This window comes from Octopus bimaculoides, chromosome 9 (assembly GCF_046866305.1).
Source record: "Octopus bimaculoides isolate indiv1 chromosome 9, ASM4686630v1, whole genome shotgun sequence".
In the NCBI taxonomy this organism is placed as follows: domain Eukaryota; kingdom Metazoa; phylum Mollusca; class Cephalopoda; order Octopoda; family Octopodidae; genus Octopus; species Octopus bimaculoides.
Genome location: NC_142936.1, coordinates 36415076 through 36433336, shown reverse-complemented (window position 1 = coordinate 36433336; position 18261 = coordinate 36415076). Strand labels below are relative to the sequence as shown.

The following is an 18261-nucleotide window of genomic DNA, read 5'->3' as shown; positions in this document are numbered from 1 at the left end:
AAAATCAAAAAAGCTATTCATCTGAGGAGACCACTGTGTTTCAGAAGACACTAATATATTAGTAAACATGAATGTTTATTAGCATCACTATATTCTGTTAGGGTTAGAGGATGGCAAAAATAGTGAGTGTAGAGGAAATAAGGAAATAATAATAATAATAATAATAATAATAATAATAATCCCTTCTGCTGATGGCACAAGGCCTGAAATTTGTGAAGAGGGGGCTAGTCAATTACATGGACCCCAATATTTCACTGGTGCTTAATTTATCGATGCCAAAAGGATGAAAGGAAAAGTCAACCATGGCTGAATTTGAACTCAGACAAAATGCCACGAAGCATTTTGCCCAGCATGCTGACCATTCTGCCTGCTCACCACCTTCATAATAGTAATAATAATAATAGTAATGATAGACCAGCCAAAGAGCACATTGTGATAGGTATTTTATAGTAATAATAATGATAATATGAAGAAGAATTCCGAAAAGATGAGAAGCAGTGGGATTTGAACTCGGAACATAAGGAGCTGGAAGAAATACTGCTTAGCATCTTGTCAAATGTGCTAACAATTCTACCAGCTCATTGCCTTCTTCTTAATAATAAAAATAATAATAATAATAATAACAACAACAACAACAACAACAACAACAACAACAACAACAACAACAACAACAACAACAACAACAACCACCACCACCACCACCACCACCACCACCACCACCACCAATGGTTAATGGCCTCTGGCTTGAAATCAGAAACAGAGGGGTTTATCATAGCAGCCCAAGATCAATGCCTACCTACAAAGAACTACCAGGCCAACATATTAAAGAACGGCAGCTCCCCATTATGTCGTATATGCCAACAACAAAATGAGACCATCGATCATGTTGTCTCCATGTGCAGTCTGCTTGCACCTACAGAGTATCTCAACAGGCATGATAGAGCTGCACAATATATTCACTGGGTAATATGCAAAAACCTGGACTTGCCCCATGATAAAAACTGGTGGGAACACAAACCACCTCCAGTACTTGAAAATGATCACATTGCACTCCTCTGGAACTTCACCATTCAAACTGACAGAAAGATAGACGCAAATAGGCCAGACATCATACTGAAAGACTTCAGACAAAAATCATGCCTCCTCATTGATATGACTGTCCCAATCGATATAAACGTATCTGTCAAGACCTACCAAAAACTGAGCAAATATAAAGATCTTGAAATAGAAATTAGCAAAATGTGGAATCTGAAGACGAAAACAATACCTATTGTCATAGGTGCCCTGGGAATGACAGCGAAACGGGCTGATTACTACCTAGCTCAGATACCAGGAAACCCCAAAATGGCTGAAGTTCAAAAGATAGTGCTCATGGGAACTGCCCATATCCTATGTAAAATACTGTCTATGTGATCTCAAATTTTAAAGCAAACACATAATTTTCTTATGGTTTCTTAAACATTCACTTGAACAAAACTGTACAAATCCAAATATATGGTACCCTAGGCATAACACCTACATGAACTTCTAACTTGTTGTCTCTTGAGGTCTCTGGGTGAGACTTGGATCCAACTTGTACAAATGCAAAACAAAAGTCAAACATAAAATAATAATAATAATAATTTCTATTATAGGCAAAGTAGGCAGTAACAAAGAAACCTTTGGTGATTTGTTATTGCCTGCTTTCAAGTAAAGAATAACTGGTAATTAAGAACTATCCAAGAGTCTTTCAGAATAACAATGATAATAATTTCTATTATAGGCACAAGGCCAGCAATTTTAAGAGAAGGGTTTAGTCAATTAAATCAACTCCAGTACTTCACTGGTACTTTATTTTATCAACCCTGAAAGGATGGAAGGCAAAGTTGATCTTTGCAAAATTTGAAATTGGAACATAAAGAACCAGAAGAAATGCCACTAAGCATTTTGTCTGATTTGCTAATGATTCTGCCTGTTCACTGCCTTGTTGCTTTCTTACATAACAGGAATCTAATAAGTACAACATAAAGAAATAAAATGTCAGTAAATCAATGGAAGATATTTGTTGAGTTACTGAATATGGTTTGGTAGTTTCCTCCTTCCTCCTTTTCCTTTCTCCTCCACCTCCTTCCTCTTCCTCCTCATCCTCTGCCTTCCCCTTCTCCCTTCTCCTCATCATCTTCCTTCTCCTACTCCCTTAGTTTTTCTTAGCATTACTCATTATTTCAGCTGAAATTTTATGCATGAAACGTTTTCAATTTTATTATTATTTTCTAATGGTATTTTTAAAAAAATAATAAAATAGTTAATTACCTCATTGAAGGAGAATAATAATGATAATAATAGTAATAATAATAATAATAATAATAATGATAATGATAATGATAATAATAATAATGATGATGATGATAATGTGTTAATTAACCACATCAAACCATGGGACATATCAATAAAAGTCATTTATGTAGTTAGTTACACAGTGTAGTATCACGGTAATATTCTCACTATCAACTGTATGAGGTTGTTTTAAGCTTCTTGGTAGCCGTGTGGTAATCACATTGGCTTGACAACAGTATGACTATAAGTTCAATCCCACTTCACAGCGCCTACAATAGCCTTGTGGATGGAATTAGGTAGACAGAAACTATGCAGAAGTATGTCATATTTGTGTGTGTGACTTATATATATATATATATTTATATACATACACATTCATAAATGTTAATACATCAGGTTGTGACTTTAATATGTAATAGTTAGTTACTGATTATAATATACTACATTACATTATTAATATTACATTAGTTCATCAGTTATTAATGACTTGGCTGTGAGTTAGTTTGTAACAGTTTTCTGTTTGTCTACTAGTTTGTGACATAACTGGTGTAATACTAATCTGAGATTTAGTAATTTTGTCACTCTAGTTAGTGTTAATAATAACTATTAGTTTGTTATAAATGGTAACACTTTAGTCTATAAATTAATACTTGTAGCAAAGTACTGGTCTTGTATTCTATGTCTGTCTTATGTTGTACTACTTTTTTGTTATATATATTTATGTATTTATTTTTATTATATTAACCAATATCTATTATTAATCATTTTGTTTTATTGTATTAATCAATCATATTAATCAATTTATTATGTTACCTTAATCTTATTAATCTGTGTTATTGATGCTGTTTTTGATTATTTGATGTTTTCACCTTTCTGTCATAATTAGCTGCATTTCGTTACAGTTTTGTATACATATGTATGTCAATATTCACCACACATTCACCCCGTCTCACATATAAACCAGCAATGTATTATTTCTTCTTTTCTTCCTCCTTTCTTTTTCCTTTCCTCCTTCTCCACCTTTCTTCTTCCTTTCCTCTTCCCCTCTCCTCCCTTCCTTCTCTCTCCCTCTTCCTTGTTTCCTCCTTTCTTCCTCCTCCTTCTCCTCCTTTCTACTCCTTCTTTTTGTCCACTGTGTGTTATATCATTTTCATTTATAATCTATCAATAAATATTTATTATCACATTGGTTTTTCTTGGCAATTCACTCATTATTTCATCACAATGTAAATGTATGAAACATTTTTAATTCCATGTTTATTATTTTGTTATGGCATTTTAACAAAACTAAAATAGTTACTGCACTGGAGGAGAATAATGATAATAATAAAGTTGTGTTAATTAGCCATGCTAATATTTTCACTATCAACTCTATGAAGTTGTTTTAAGTTTTCTGGTAACTGTGTGATAGCCATATTGGCTTGACAACAATATAGCTACAGGTTCAATCCCACTTCACAGTACCTTGAGTGTCTCCTACCACAGCCTTGTGGATGGAATTGGGAAGACCAAAATATATAGAAGTCTGTCATATTTGTGTGTGTGTGTGTGCATGCCTTTATAGGTGTGTGTTTGTGTATATGTGTATATGCCTTTTTATTTGTGCATATGTATCTGCATATATATATATAATGTCAGTGTGCATACTCGACAGAGTGCAAGTCACTTTAGAGAAAAGTTGGACCTAAGAAGCATCAGATGTGGTGTGCAAGAGAAACGACTGCGCTGGTATGGTCATGTGGCAAGAATGGATGAGGATAGCTGTGTGAAAAAGTGCCACACCCTAGCAGTTGAGGGAACCTGTGGAAGAGCTAGACCCATGAAGACCTGGGATGAGGTGGTGAAGCATGACCTTCGAACATTAGGCCTCACCAAGGCAATGACTAGTGACCAAGACCTTTGGAAATATGCTGTGCTTGAGAAGACCCGGCAAGCCAAGTGAGACCATAACTTGTGGCCTATGCTAGGGGTGTAACCAGCCCACTTATGCATACCTTTCTTTCATTGGACACTAAACTCTGCTTGCAAAGACTTGTTGAGGCAAGTGAAATCGAAATCAAATTCAATGACTGGCATCCGCCCTAGTGGAGCGCTAAGAGCACCATCCGAGTGTGATCATTGCCAGAGCAGCTGACTAGCTTCCGTGCCGGTAGCACATAAAAAGCACCATTCGAGTGTGATCGTTAGCAGCATCGCCTTACTGGCACTTGTGCTAGTGGCACATGAGAAATATTTGAGCAAGTTCATTGCCAGTGCCGCTGGACTGGCTCCTGTGCAAGTGGCACGTAAAAAACTCCATTTGAGCATGGCCATTGCCAGTACCACCTGACTAGCCCTTGTGTCGGTGGTACGTAAAAGCACCCACTACACTCTCAGAGTGGTTGATGTTAGGAAGGGCATCCAGCTGTAGAAACTCTGCCAGATCAGATTGGAGCCTGGTGCAGCCATCTGGTTTGCCAGCCCTCAGTCAAATCATCCAACCCATACCAGCATGGAAAGCGGACGTTAAACAATGATGATGATGATAATGATACATACATATATATATATATATTGGGCAGAATTCTGGTTTAAGGACCCCATATAACCCTCATAACTTTTTTATTTTTTTGAAATTTTCAGAAAATTTTTGTGAATTTGTGTTCTACACATGGGAATCCATACAATTATTTCTTCTTAGGAAAATAAAAAAAGTTTTTGCATGTGATTTAAGGGCAATTTAGACCTTCCTCATTTCTTTGTTACTCTGACATGTGTTGATGTTTTTCAATATTTTTCTCTCCATAAACACATTTAATGGAATGATGATGTATCAAAAAATGGTCTATTACTGGGATTTATGCCATAAATTCGGACCATCATTATTTTGAACTCTGATTAAAAAAAAAAAATTCGTAGAAGAACTTTTAGGATTTATGGGGATGGAAGGGTGTTAAAAAAATTTTTTTTAATTATTTTTTTTACTTAATCATATGAATTCCCCTGTGTAGGTCACAAATTTGCAAAAATTTTCTGAAAATTCTAAAAAATAAAAAAGTTATGAGGGGTTATATAGAGTGCTTAAACCAGAATGCTGCCATAAATTGCATGTGTGTCTGTATATATTGTGCATGTCTGTAAATGTGTGTGTGTGTGTATTTGTGTATGTTGTAACTGTTAATGAGTTGTTGATATATGGAGTATGTAAAAGATAAGGACTTAAGATATTTGGCTCTGTGTTTTTGTTATTCTCAACAACAATAACAACAACAAGCAGCTGTATCAGTAGCAACAGAAACAGTTGTAGTAGCAGTAACAACAACAGTCAACTCTGCAGGTGTAGGGTCTATTAGTATAAGTGAATAGTTACTAAGTTCACTTCGCAATCATGAGGTCTTGGGTTCCATCTTACTGCATGGCATCTTGCGCAAGTGTCATTTTTCTATAGCCTTGGGACAACATATATACTTTGTATGTGTAATTGGATAGGTGCAAATTGTATAGAGCCCATCAAATGGCTGGTACCTGTAATTCAAAAGGTACAGCCTTATCATACTGATTCTACCTGAGAATTACATTGAAGGTATATGTTGTTTGTAGAATACTCAACCATTTATACATTAATTCAGGAGCAGGTAATTCAGTTGATCAAACAACCGAATCCTCTTCTCCCTCAAATGACAGGAGAACCACCCAGAGTAAATCTGAATTACAAGGAAACTGACAATGTCAGCAAGAGAGTTCTTTAAATTCAATTGCTTTGAGGAGGAAATAATTTGTTTGAATAACTGTTGTCTTTCATCTGAAAGCAAGGAATATACAAAAAGTGTTATTAAAAATTGGTTATTGGTTAGGGAATAACCATTTTCTCTTTTTCTACACTCTTAAATGAAGAAACAAAAATACAAGATGGCAGATCATAATGATGATGCTCATCCCTCATTTTTCACAGCGATTGAACTTACAGTTATCTGTTTGAGTTGACCAATAGCAGAGAAGAACACTCTATTGGGTCTCTGACTCAGTTTATCTTGCAGCAGGGGACAGGGTATATTGTTTTAAGATTTGGGACTTAACATGAGATTCCTGCTTTGAAGAATGATACAAAACTTGATGGTGATTTGGATGCCAATGTTGCACATTTTTAATTCAGTATTTATCATAGAAGGAAGCCCCTATCCTGGAGGAGGAAAATGTGAATACTTAAAAGTGTGTGGGCATATTGCTATGTTATGTGGGATAAGGCTAATAATTCCTGCAGTAAGGCTAATATTTTGTGGGATTAGGGCCAATACTTTTAGGGTAGGACTAATAATTTGTAAGAAGGGTTGATATTTTGTGAAGTAAGGCTAATATTTTTAAGGTTCAAACAAAGACTTTTATTTGTCAGTTTGTGAATCACTGATTTAATCAACTGTAGAAAAACTCATCTGTTGGTTTAGTTTTGCTCTAGATAAACAGACTAAGGCATGCATTAAAATTATATGTCAGTATCTATTATATTAAAGTGCTAACAATAGTTTCCTGTGGTGTAAAAAAAAATTTATGTGCATTGGGAAGGGGACGGTAAAGCTGTGTGTGCAATAGAGAGAGTGTGTGTCTGTTGTATCTTGAACAATGAAGCTGAAACTAATAGGAAAAGAATGAGAATTGTTAATCAAGAAAGAAGACAAAATATAAATGATGATGAAAGGCAAGAGTATTTTGCATAAGCCAGAATGAGAAACCAAGGATGAAGAGAAAATATGGCGTGAGAGAATAGACAAGATTTCTTAGAAATCAATCAATGAATTATGAAGGAAATGATTGGATATTATTACTGAGTGGTGAGATGTTTATGGCTGACACTGTACTACAAAATAGACTGTGAAATTTCCATGAGCATTGCAAGTTATAATAATTACTTTCTAATATATTCTGTTTACTTATATTGAGTAACATTCTATGCTGATTATTGTTTGCTTAGTTTAATTCTTGATAAACTGCTCCAAACATGAATTCCTTAAGACAGTCATTAATAGTTAACTATCAGCATTTAATAATTATTTTCTAATGCATTTCTTTTAACCTTTGTGTTATTTTAGGATCATTCTATGCTGATTATTGTCCTAGTGATACTGGTTGTCGAGCAGTTGTTAAACTTGGAGACAGTGGAAAAAGTGAAGTGAACTTCCCAAATAATGAAGCTCGCATCAAATTCACTGTTACAAAACCTTCGAAGATGTGGCTTGTAAGTAGAGAAATTTTCTGGAATGAATTTTTAAAAAGTCTATGAACACTAATAATTTTGCCTACTTCTAGAATTTCACACTGTTGTCATCATTGTCAGAGCAGCCTGAACATGTTATTGAGTGAATGACTACCAGAAGAAATAAATAAACTCTGTTACATATATTGAATAATTTTTTTCCTAATAGATACATATATCCCTCTCTCTCTTTCGGAGAGGCACATGCACATACACAGACATATACACACGCAACAGTAACTTCCGCCTACCAAATTCAATCACAAAGCATATAGATATATATATTTCTAATAAGAGAAAAAATACATGAGCATAAATTTGTATTCCTTTATTCCGATTGTTACACAGGTTTCAGTATTCAGCAGCTCATGACATCACACTATAAATGCAGCTCACAGGGCCAGCATGGAGCAAACACATTGTCAGACAAGTGAAAAAGAAATACACATCTACATTCATATTCATATAGACACACATCACACACAAACACACACATACACATGTATGAAGCAAACTGAGTCCTCAACTTGTTCCATTTCCCAAAAGGTTTGCAAGGCACTAACAAACCTCAAGAGAGCCATTCATGTCCATAGAACATGATTACTGCTTTATTTCATTGAACCCTCATTTGTCATTCATGACGAGAGAATCCACTATATGTATATATATGTATATATATATATATATATATATATATATATATATATATATATATATATACATACATACATATATATATGTATAGGGTCATCCCATAATTAATGCGGGTTTTTCAATTGCATAAACTAAAAGTTGGAGGGGGATGAGATAAACTACCTGCACTAACTTTCTATAAAAGCAGGTAGTAATTTTACAAAAAACCACATTATTTATGGGATGATGCAATATATTCTATTTTTGCCTTTATTCTTTTACTGGTTTTAGTCATTTGACTGTGGCCATGCTGGAGAATCGCCTTTAGCCAAACAAATCGACTCCAGGACTTAATCTTTGTAAGCCTAGTACTTATTCTATCAGTCTCTTTTGCCAAACTGTGAGGTTACGGGGACGTAAACCCACCAACATTGGTTGTTAAGCAATGGGGTGGGGGCAAACACAGACAACTAAACATATATATATATATATATATATATATATATATATGCATGTATGTATATGTTTGCGTGTCTGTGTTTGTCCTCCCAACATTGCTTGACAACCGATGCTGGTGTGTTTACATCCCCGTCACTTAGTGTTTCGGCAAGAGAACCGATAGAATAAGTACTAGGCTTACAAAGAATAGGTCCTGGGGTCGATTTGCTTGACTAAAGGCGGTGCTTCAGCATGGCTGCAGTCAATTGACTGAAACAAATAAAAGTATAAAACAATATATATATATATTTTCTCTCACAGATATTTTTCATTCTCCTTTTTTTCCTCTCAATTCTTTCTGTCAAAGAGCATAGGCTCGAAATATAAAAGACTTTTCCATTCTTCTGCAGCATTAAACTAATACACCTGCTTGTTGTTCCTACACCTGTCTTTGTGTTTTGTTTTCTGTAAATTCGAACTATATATATAATATATATATATATATATATATATATATATATATATATATATATATATATATATATATATAGTTCAAATAACAGAGATAGTGTACACTGTAAAGCATGGTGTTAGGAAGGGCATCCAACTATAGAAGCCATGGTTAAAATGAAACACTGGAGCATGATGTGGTTCTGATTTGTAGGATTCTGTCAAATCATCCAGCTCATTCAAGCATGGAGGGCAGATGTAAAAATGTTGATGATGATGATCATCATCATCATCATATAGTCATTTACATGTATTGCTATCTACAAATTAATTTTTATGAACAAAGTAAAAAGAACTTGACGTCTGAAGTAGAGTAATATTTATTGCTTGTATTATCTTAAGCCATTTTATACACTGCTGTTTGAAGTTTCATAAAGGCAATCAGCTGATGGAGGTAGCTGCTAATGAAATCATCCTAGTACAGTTGGATGATATAATGCTAATGGGAGATCATGCTACAGGCTTCTGATTGATGATAACCATCTGATGATGGCTTGACATAAAATGTTAGAGCTTATACATAATGTACATATGTTTGTGTGTGTATGTGCATTATAAACTGGCAGGTGACAAAGAGGAATAGTATTTGTTTAAAGACAGTTTACAATATTTTTCTAGGATTATATTTTGCTTATTCCTGGTTACCTACACCGACCAGTTGAACAAGATTTACCCACTGTGGACATGGCTGAAGAATTTCTGAAAAAGTGTACAGATGTTGTACTGTCTTACAAGTAAGTTGTCTGTAGTTATCTTTTTTCTCATTACTGGAAAGTCGATAGCTTCCGCTATCTGGGCGACCAAGTTAGTAGTGGGGGTGGGTGTGCTGAAAGTGTAGCTGCTACAATAAGAATAGCCTGGGCAAAGTTTAGAGAGCTCTTACCCCTGCTGGCGACAAAGGGACTCTCACTCAGAGTAAAAGGCAGACTGTATGACGCATGCGTACGAACAGCCATGCTACATGGCAGTGAAACATGGGCTGTAACTGCTGAGGACATACGTAAGCTCGCAAGGAATGAAGCCAGTATGCTCCGTTGGATGTGTAATGTCAATGTGAATACCCGTCAGAGTGTAAGTATCTTGAGAGAAAAGCTGAACATTAGAAGCATCAGTTGTGGTGTGCAAGAGAGACGATTGCGCTAGTATGGACATGTGATGGGAATGGATGAGGATAGCTGTGTGAAAAAGTGCCACACCCTAACAGTTGAGGGAACCCGTGGAAGAGGTAGGCCCAGGAAGACCTGGGCTGAGGTGGTGAGGCAAGACCTTCGTACATTGGGCCTCACCGAGGCGATGACTACTGACCGAGACCTTTGGAAATGTGCTGTGCGTGAGAAGACCCGGCAAGCCAAGTAAGATCGTTGCCAGTGCCCCTGGACTGGCTCTTGTGCGGGTGGCACATGAGATGCACCATTTTGAGTATGGCCATTGCCAGTACCGCCTGACTGGCTCCCGTAGGATTTTCGAGCGAGATCGTTGCCAGTGCCCCTGGACTGGCTTGTGCGGGTGGCACATAAAAGACACCATTTTGAGCGTGGCCGTTTTCGTGCGGGTGACACGTAAAAGCACACACTACACTCTCTGAGTGGTTGGCGTTAGGAAGGGCATCCAGCTGTAGAAACTCTGCCAAATTAGATTGGAGCCTGGTGTTGCCATCCGGTTTCACCAGTCCTCAGTCAAATCGTCCAACCCATGCTAGCATGGAAAGCGGACGTTAAACGATGATGATGATGATGATGATGATTATTATTATTATTATTATTATTATTATTATTATTATTATTTTATGTTTGACTTTTTCTTTGCATTTGTACAAGTTGGATCCAAGTCTCACCCAGAGACCTCAAGAGACAACAAGTTAGAAGTTCGTGTAGGTGTTATGCCTAGGGTACCATATATTTGGATTTGTACATAGTGTTGTTCTAGAGAATGTTTAAGAAACCATAAGAAAATTATGTAGATCACATAGACAGTATTTTACGTAGGATATGGGCAGTTCCCATGAGCACTATCTTTTGAACTTCAGCCATTTTGGGGTTTCGGGGATTTATTATTATTATTATTATTATTATTATTATTTATTATTATTATTATTATTATTATTATTATTATTATTATTATTATTAATATCATAGTAGACGTCGCACAGTATACAATATTGTGAGATTGTTGATTGAAGATATTTTGTCTACTGAGGGTTTGTACTGTTTGGCAAGTCACAAGAACCTCAGACAGACAGTACTTTATGCAATATGCATGAAGCTCGAAGTAATGCCAACTTTTGCAATACACCTAGATTGTAGGGTATTTTTAAAGTTTTCAGATGTTTTTTCAGATTGGGTCGTATTGAACCCAATGCTCCGATGACAATAGGGATAACCTTTATGTTTGACTCTCATAGCTGCCACATCTTGGCAATCTCAATTCTCAGGTCACCATATTTATCAACCTTTTCTCTTTCTTTCATGGTGATATGTTGATCTCCTGGAACTGCCATGTCAATTATTAGGCACTCTTGTTTGTAGCTCATAAAGGTTACTATATCTGACCCTATTATTTAGTGAGAGAGCAACACATGCCATCAAAGCAACACTGGGGTACAAAATATGAAACCCAATATACCCATCATGACTACCTGTTCGATAAGGGTACACCAGGCTCATGCATCACAACCATATATGCACGACATGGTGAGCTTATATTACGATAAAAGTGCATGACCTTGGTAGGACCCATTATAAATGGGTCCCATCTAGAAGGTCCCTGAATAAAGGTTGTTTAAGTGTGTAAACGAAACACCCATATTTCCAGGGGTGGATTATTAAAACCCCAAGGAATCCTTCTTGACACATGACTGTCATGCTCCTCCAGTACACCTTGTGATCAGAGAATCACATATTGTCAGCCATTAAGGGACATGCTGAAGTGGTTATGATCCAGCAACTGATAAGCAAATCTGTGATATTGAGCAGAACATTTGCTGTAGCCCATCTTTTATACCAAGACAAAACATGTACATGATAACACTTCCAATCAGTTCAGATCAGAAGCCATGAGTACTGCCTGATACTGCATCAGGGCATTTATTATTATTGTTTTTATTATTGTTATTATTATTAAGGCATTGAGTTGGAAAAATTGTTAGCATGCAGGATGAAATGCTAGTATCATTTTGTCCATCCTTATATTCTGAGTTTGAATTCTGCTGAAGTTGACTTTTCCTGTCATCCTTTCGAAATAAGTACCAGTTACACACTGGGGTTGATGTAATTGACTAGCCCCCTCCCCAAAATTTCAGGCCTTGTGCCTTTAGTAGAAAAGTATATTATTATTATTTACATTGTTATCTGTTAACAGAAGTATATTATCCTTCAGTATTACATCATGAGGAATAATCAGTTTAGTAAATCACACACTCACACAATATATTTTCATCTCCCATGTTACAAGATATTTTACTATATTTGAACCTGATGAATATTAATTTCCATTTACAGACCAAGCCCCACCTGCAGTAAACAGTTATTTGCATTAACAGCAGACTATAATAATGGAACTCTACCCTGTAAATGCGATCCCGATGGCTCTATGTCTATTGACTGTGAACGTTTAGGTGGACAGTGCCGTTGTTTGCCTAATGTCATCGGAAGAGATTGTTCTACTTGCAAACATGGCTTCTATGGATTCCCTTCATGTAAACGTATGTGTTTTTATGTTATTTGTTGTTTTTATATCCACTAGCAAATCTACTCATCTACAATGGAGGCATAAAATTAGAGAGGGAGGTCATAACAGCAGTATGTATTGAGAAATATGTAAATGGACTTGGTAGACTACTGAATGATGTCTTAGAGAAATCACGTTATTGTTGGTGATACAGCATTCTATTGCAGCTATATGACGTGTTTGAATTTTCTCCTTTCTTCTAACTCTTGAAATCTAAAATAGGTATGAAATTATCTGGCCCTGATTGAATCTAAGTCAAGCAAAGACTTAGACTTTGTCCTGGAACACAACACAATAAATTTAAAATTCATGATCTGTTAGCAAAGCTATGTCTGTGTGATTAAGAAGCTTGCTTTGCATTCAGATAGATTTTGAATTCAGTCCTACTACACAACACCTGAGCAAGTGTCTTCTATTATAGCCCTGTGCTGACAATGCCATGCAAGTGGATTTGATAGATAGATACTGTGCAGCAGCCCACTGTATAGAGGTTTATGTGTGTGTGTGTGTGTGTGTATATGTGTATATATATATATATATATATATATATATATATATATATATAAAATTTTGTTGTGTCTAGGGAGAGTCATTATGCCAAACAAAGTATATATACAGATACACTCATATATATATATATATATATATATATATATATATATATATATATATATATATATATATATGCGTGTGTGTGTGTATGTATATATATATTCATGTGTGTGTATTTATTTGTATTTGTGCTTATCAACTCTTCCCACTACTTGATAACTGGTGTTGGTTTGTTCATGTCCCTGTGACTTAGCAGTTCAGTAAAAGAGAGCAATAGAATAGGTACCAGATTTAAGAAGAAAATAAGTACTGAGATTGATTTGTTTGGTTAACCCCTTCAAGTTAGTTCCTCAACATGGCCACAGTCCAATAACTGAACCAAGTAAAAGATATGCTAGATTTCAATAACCTACAGTTTCTTGTTAGCTCAATATTTTAGTAAGGACTTTACTTCTGTTGATCTTATAACTTTGAGAAATATTTTACTTTTGATAAGAATTAAATGTATTCTTTTATTCCTTTACTTGTTTTAGTCATTTGACTGCAGCCATGCAGGAGCACCACCTTGAAGGGTTTTAGTAAAACAAATTGACCCCTGGACTTATGTTTTAAGCCTAGTACTTAATCTATCGATCTCTTTTGCTGAACCACTAGTTTACGGGGACGTAAACACACCAACATCAGTTGTCAAGTGGTGATGGGAGAAAAACACAAACACAAAGACACACACATGTACAACCCGCTTCTTTCAGTTTCCGTCTAACAAATCCACTCACAAGGCTTTGGTTGGCTTGAGGCTATAGTGGAAAACACTTGCCCAAGGTGTCACACAGTAGAACTGAACCTAGAACCATGTAGTCAGGAAGCAAGCTCCTTATGACACAGCCATGACCAATTTTATATATGATGAAGACTAAGCTTTTGTTGCAAGAACAAATAAATGACTGTTTTGCTATTTCTCTACTTAAGGAAGAACGTACCCATTACTCTTTCCCATAATTTAAACAATCCATTTGCATAATTACAAAACAAAATATGATTTTTTTTTTCCACCTTTGTGACTTGACTTAACATAACTTTGTTACCATTTCATACAATATCCATGTTTCCAGGTTGTGAATGCAGTATTGGACTGTGTCATCCTGTTACTGGAGACTGTGTCTGTCCGCCACATGTGACAGGGCGAAAGTGTGATCGCTGTTTACCAAATACATATGCATATGACCCATATATAGGATGTAAGGTAAGGAATTCTAATAACAGATGTGTAATTAAACTGTTATGTCTAGTTGTATGCCAAGTACGTATTATGTCATTTCCATGAAGTAAGACTAACTGTAAAATGGTTGTAATGGAGAAGTACTCCTAACACTATCCATTGCATTTCAAAACCAAATTTTCTTATAACATTTATTCATGTAGAAACCTATTTTGGTTATAGATCTCCTTTTGTAGATGTTCTTTAACCCTTTTATTACCATATTGATACTGAAATACATTGTCATTGTTTTAATTAGATTTTAAAATGGTAAAGAATTTAGTAAAACAATTTTGTCATTATTAATTTGGTGTTTAGAACAAATTAACATAGAATTTTGATGGAAGATTTTAATCTAGATTAATTTAAAACAGCAAGTTTGTGTCATAGCACCAGGTGCAATCTCAGGCAGGTTAGTGTCAAAAGAGTTAAGGAACAATGGTTGTTTTAGAGATATCATCTCTGAAAAGACTTGGTCTTTTGTTACCCATTGAAGTTTTAACATATAGTTCCTGTTAAACATGTAGCTCTAGATTCCCTCATGCTTTCCAGTTCCATTAAAAATGAGATGTAATAACAGAAACTGAACGATAACAGAGTCAGGAACACTAGTAAAAAATGTTTCTTATGCATTCTGGGGTCTGCCATGTTTCAAGCCTTCAGGCAGGTCTTTGATCTGAAAATAACTTCTTTCTTCTCTCCTTCCCTATCTCAGACTCCCCATAAAGGGTCATGGGACTGCCTTTCCTCCTCTGATTATGCAATATACAAATATCTTTGATGTTTATCAATGGAAAGTGAATACATTGGTGACAAAACTGATAAACTAGTGTGCTTTGACATAACTACCTTGTAATATTTATTCCACCTAAGTTATGTGTATGCTTCGTTGTTAGTGTCATCATCAGAAGTACAATGCATTCCAGAATGACTAATTGGAAGTCTGTTGCAAATGATGCTGTTCTTCACTAAACATATTTTCTGAAAAAAATAGATAAACCTTGGAATTTGACTTTGCTGCTGTTTCCTTTTTCAATAGCAATGTGGCTGTAATGACCGCGGTGTTATGAATAATGACCTGAACTGTGACCAAAACACTGGACAGTGCAAGTAAGTTATTTTATAATCAAATATATTAATGACAGAGATTAGGAAAATAATTTGGGAACTTCAGGATTTTGTAACAATAGTCCAAATTTTTTAAAACCACATTTTAATATAAATGTGGACACGGGGATTAAATAAGAGCTTCTCCATGTGTCCTCAGTTCTCTAAACTCACACAGATACTCTTTGTTTATGTGTGTGTATCTGTGTATGAAGAGGAACAGTAATCCGAAAGTAGAAGAATTCCGCAAATTAGGTACTCTAAAGTCAGTCAGAAGGCCGGGGTCCATGTGAGCGTGCGGTATATAGTGAATCCAAACAAAGAAGAACAAACAAGAAAAACAATAACGCGAGGACGTGGTGCAAGTACTGTATTATCAGACACTCAGGAAAGAGGATTTAATGTTTTGAGATTGCTCTTCTTCAGAAATATAGGAAAGTCCAAAGGAAGGGAAGACGCAGGTAGAAAATCGCCAACGATACACACGTGGTTACATTTTGAAATAATCAGAAGGTGAAGAAAAAGTTCTTTCTAAGGCAGGAGAGTGCAAAAGAAGGAGATATGTATGTGTATGTGTGGGTATGTGCGTGCACACAGGTCTGTGTGTGTGGGTAGACTTTGTGTTGCTTAATGTTGTAGGAAGAATTTACAGTAGGAATTTTAGGTAGCAGTGGCTGTCTTTTGTGTGTCTCCCTTCACATGTGCGTAGGAGAATGGTCAGTAGAAAGGTGTTTAAATGGTAGTTTGAAGTATGTGTGTGTGTGTATATGTTGTATGTGTGTGTTTTGTGTGCATGTATGTGTGTGTGTATGTATGTGTGTGTACGTGTGTGTATGCATGGGGTTGTGTCTGGGGCAAATGTGCATTACTCTGTGTGTGTGTGTGTGTGTGTGTGTGTGTGTGTGTGTATATATATATAATATGTATGTCTTAAAGATTTAATAAGTGAGAAGTTGGCAATTTGCTGTATTGCTACTTTGTTATCTGCTAAAATTGGTAATTCTTGCAGTAAATTTCTTTCTGCTCACTACTTATCCTTTTCTCACTATTTCAGATGCCTAAACAGGTTTGGTGGTCGAACATGTGACAAGTGTGCCCCAGGTAGCTATTCCTACCCCCATTGTGTACCCTGTGCCTGTAATGCTACTGGAGCTGAAGATGATGTATGTGATCAAGACACTGGCCAATGCCTTTGCAAGGTATCTATTCACCATTCTATGAAGTTATTTCTGTATTGTCGCTGATGGCTTTTTTTCTCTTCTTATTTATGAAACTACTTTTCAAGGAAAGAGAAAAAAAGAACTGCTGATGACACCTATTGAAGTAGAAATCCATTTATGACTCTTCTCATATTTCCAGACAATAAACCTGTCCTTTTCTTTAGTGGCATGTCAGATCTAGAGAAATCATGATTCTTCATATGGTAATTGTGACACATCCTCTAGAGGTGGATATAATTTTAATAGATCTACTATGTATGTTGTATGGTATTTAATACATCTGTATTTGTCTATGTTGCTCAAATACATCCCACTGCTACATCTCTTAGCTCAATCATTTTTAGATTTATACTTAATTTATAAATTCATATATTGTGCTGTATCTTCCTCTTAAGATTATCAACAAATTCATGTGATTGAGGTGATCTTAATCAAGTAATGTAGCATCTATGCAGTCTCTTGATTTACTCAACATAATAGCCAAATCTCTCTCAATAAATTTCCTATTGTCTTTTAGATGGTAATACCATGTTTTAAGTCTTTGGACAATATATTTTCAATAAAAATTGGACAGACACAGAATGATTTAAGTTTAGTTCTCAACAATATCTAGAGTCTCTGGCCATCTACATTATAGACAATGTAAGACACTAAACTAAAAGACTTCTGTTATAGTCAACAAAGCTTCCTCAAGGGATAAAACTGTCCTCTAATTATTGATCCTATGTTAGATTCAGCTTGGGCTTTTAGATATAAAACAGCTTTGAAGCTTAACTCCATATATTTGTACATGTACTAGTATTATGCGATCTTACTCAAAGCATTGATATTAATTCTTTTTCCAAGTAGTAATATTGGTTTCAAATTTTGGCAATACACCAGCAGTTTCAGGGGAGGGGTAAGGGTTAAGTTGATTGTATTGATCCAAGTGTTCAACTGGTACTTATTTTATCAACCCTGAAAGGATGAAAGGCAAAATTGAACTCAGAATGTAAAGACAGACAAAATGCCGCTTAGCATTTTGCCCATTGCGTTAACAATACTGCCAGCTCCAGGTTGTAATATGAATTTTTACTTGGTGTACTGATATTCTCTATTTATTTTTTCTTCTTTTTATAAAAGTTGTTCAATAAACTTAATTTTTATGGAAAACCTCAAAATAAAATTTGAATTTGGTAATTTGAAAAATTTTGAAGATGCTATTTTATATAAAAAAACAGAATTGAGATAAATATTTTTGAAGTGTGTCACCTTTATAAAAACTGTTGCAAACT

The 18261-nt window shown here is 35.5% G+C and overlaps 1 protein-coding gene across 5 annotated transcripts in view; it reads left to right on the top strand.

Moving 5' to 3' along the window:
* LOC106878847 (laminin subunit alpha) overlaps positions 1-18261 on the top strand; it is a 250341-nt gene that overhangs the window by 112977 nt on the left and 119103 nt on the right. For all 5 annotated transcript variants that reach the window (XM_089357441.1, XM_089357440.1, XM_089357439.1 and 2 more), the window contains 6 exons: positions 7380-7525; positions 9743-9858; positions 12622-12824; positions 14515-14645; positions 15700-15770; positions 16822-16966. In XM_089357441.1, the coding sequence (XP_089213567.1) occupies positions 7380-7525; positions 9743-9858; positions 12622-12824; positions 14515-14645; positions 15700-15770; positions 16822-16966 (812 nt within the window). The remainder of the gene's footprint in view (positions 1-7379; positions 7526-9742; positions 9859-12621; positions 12825-14514; positions 14646-15699; positions 15771-16821; positions 16967-18261) is intronic.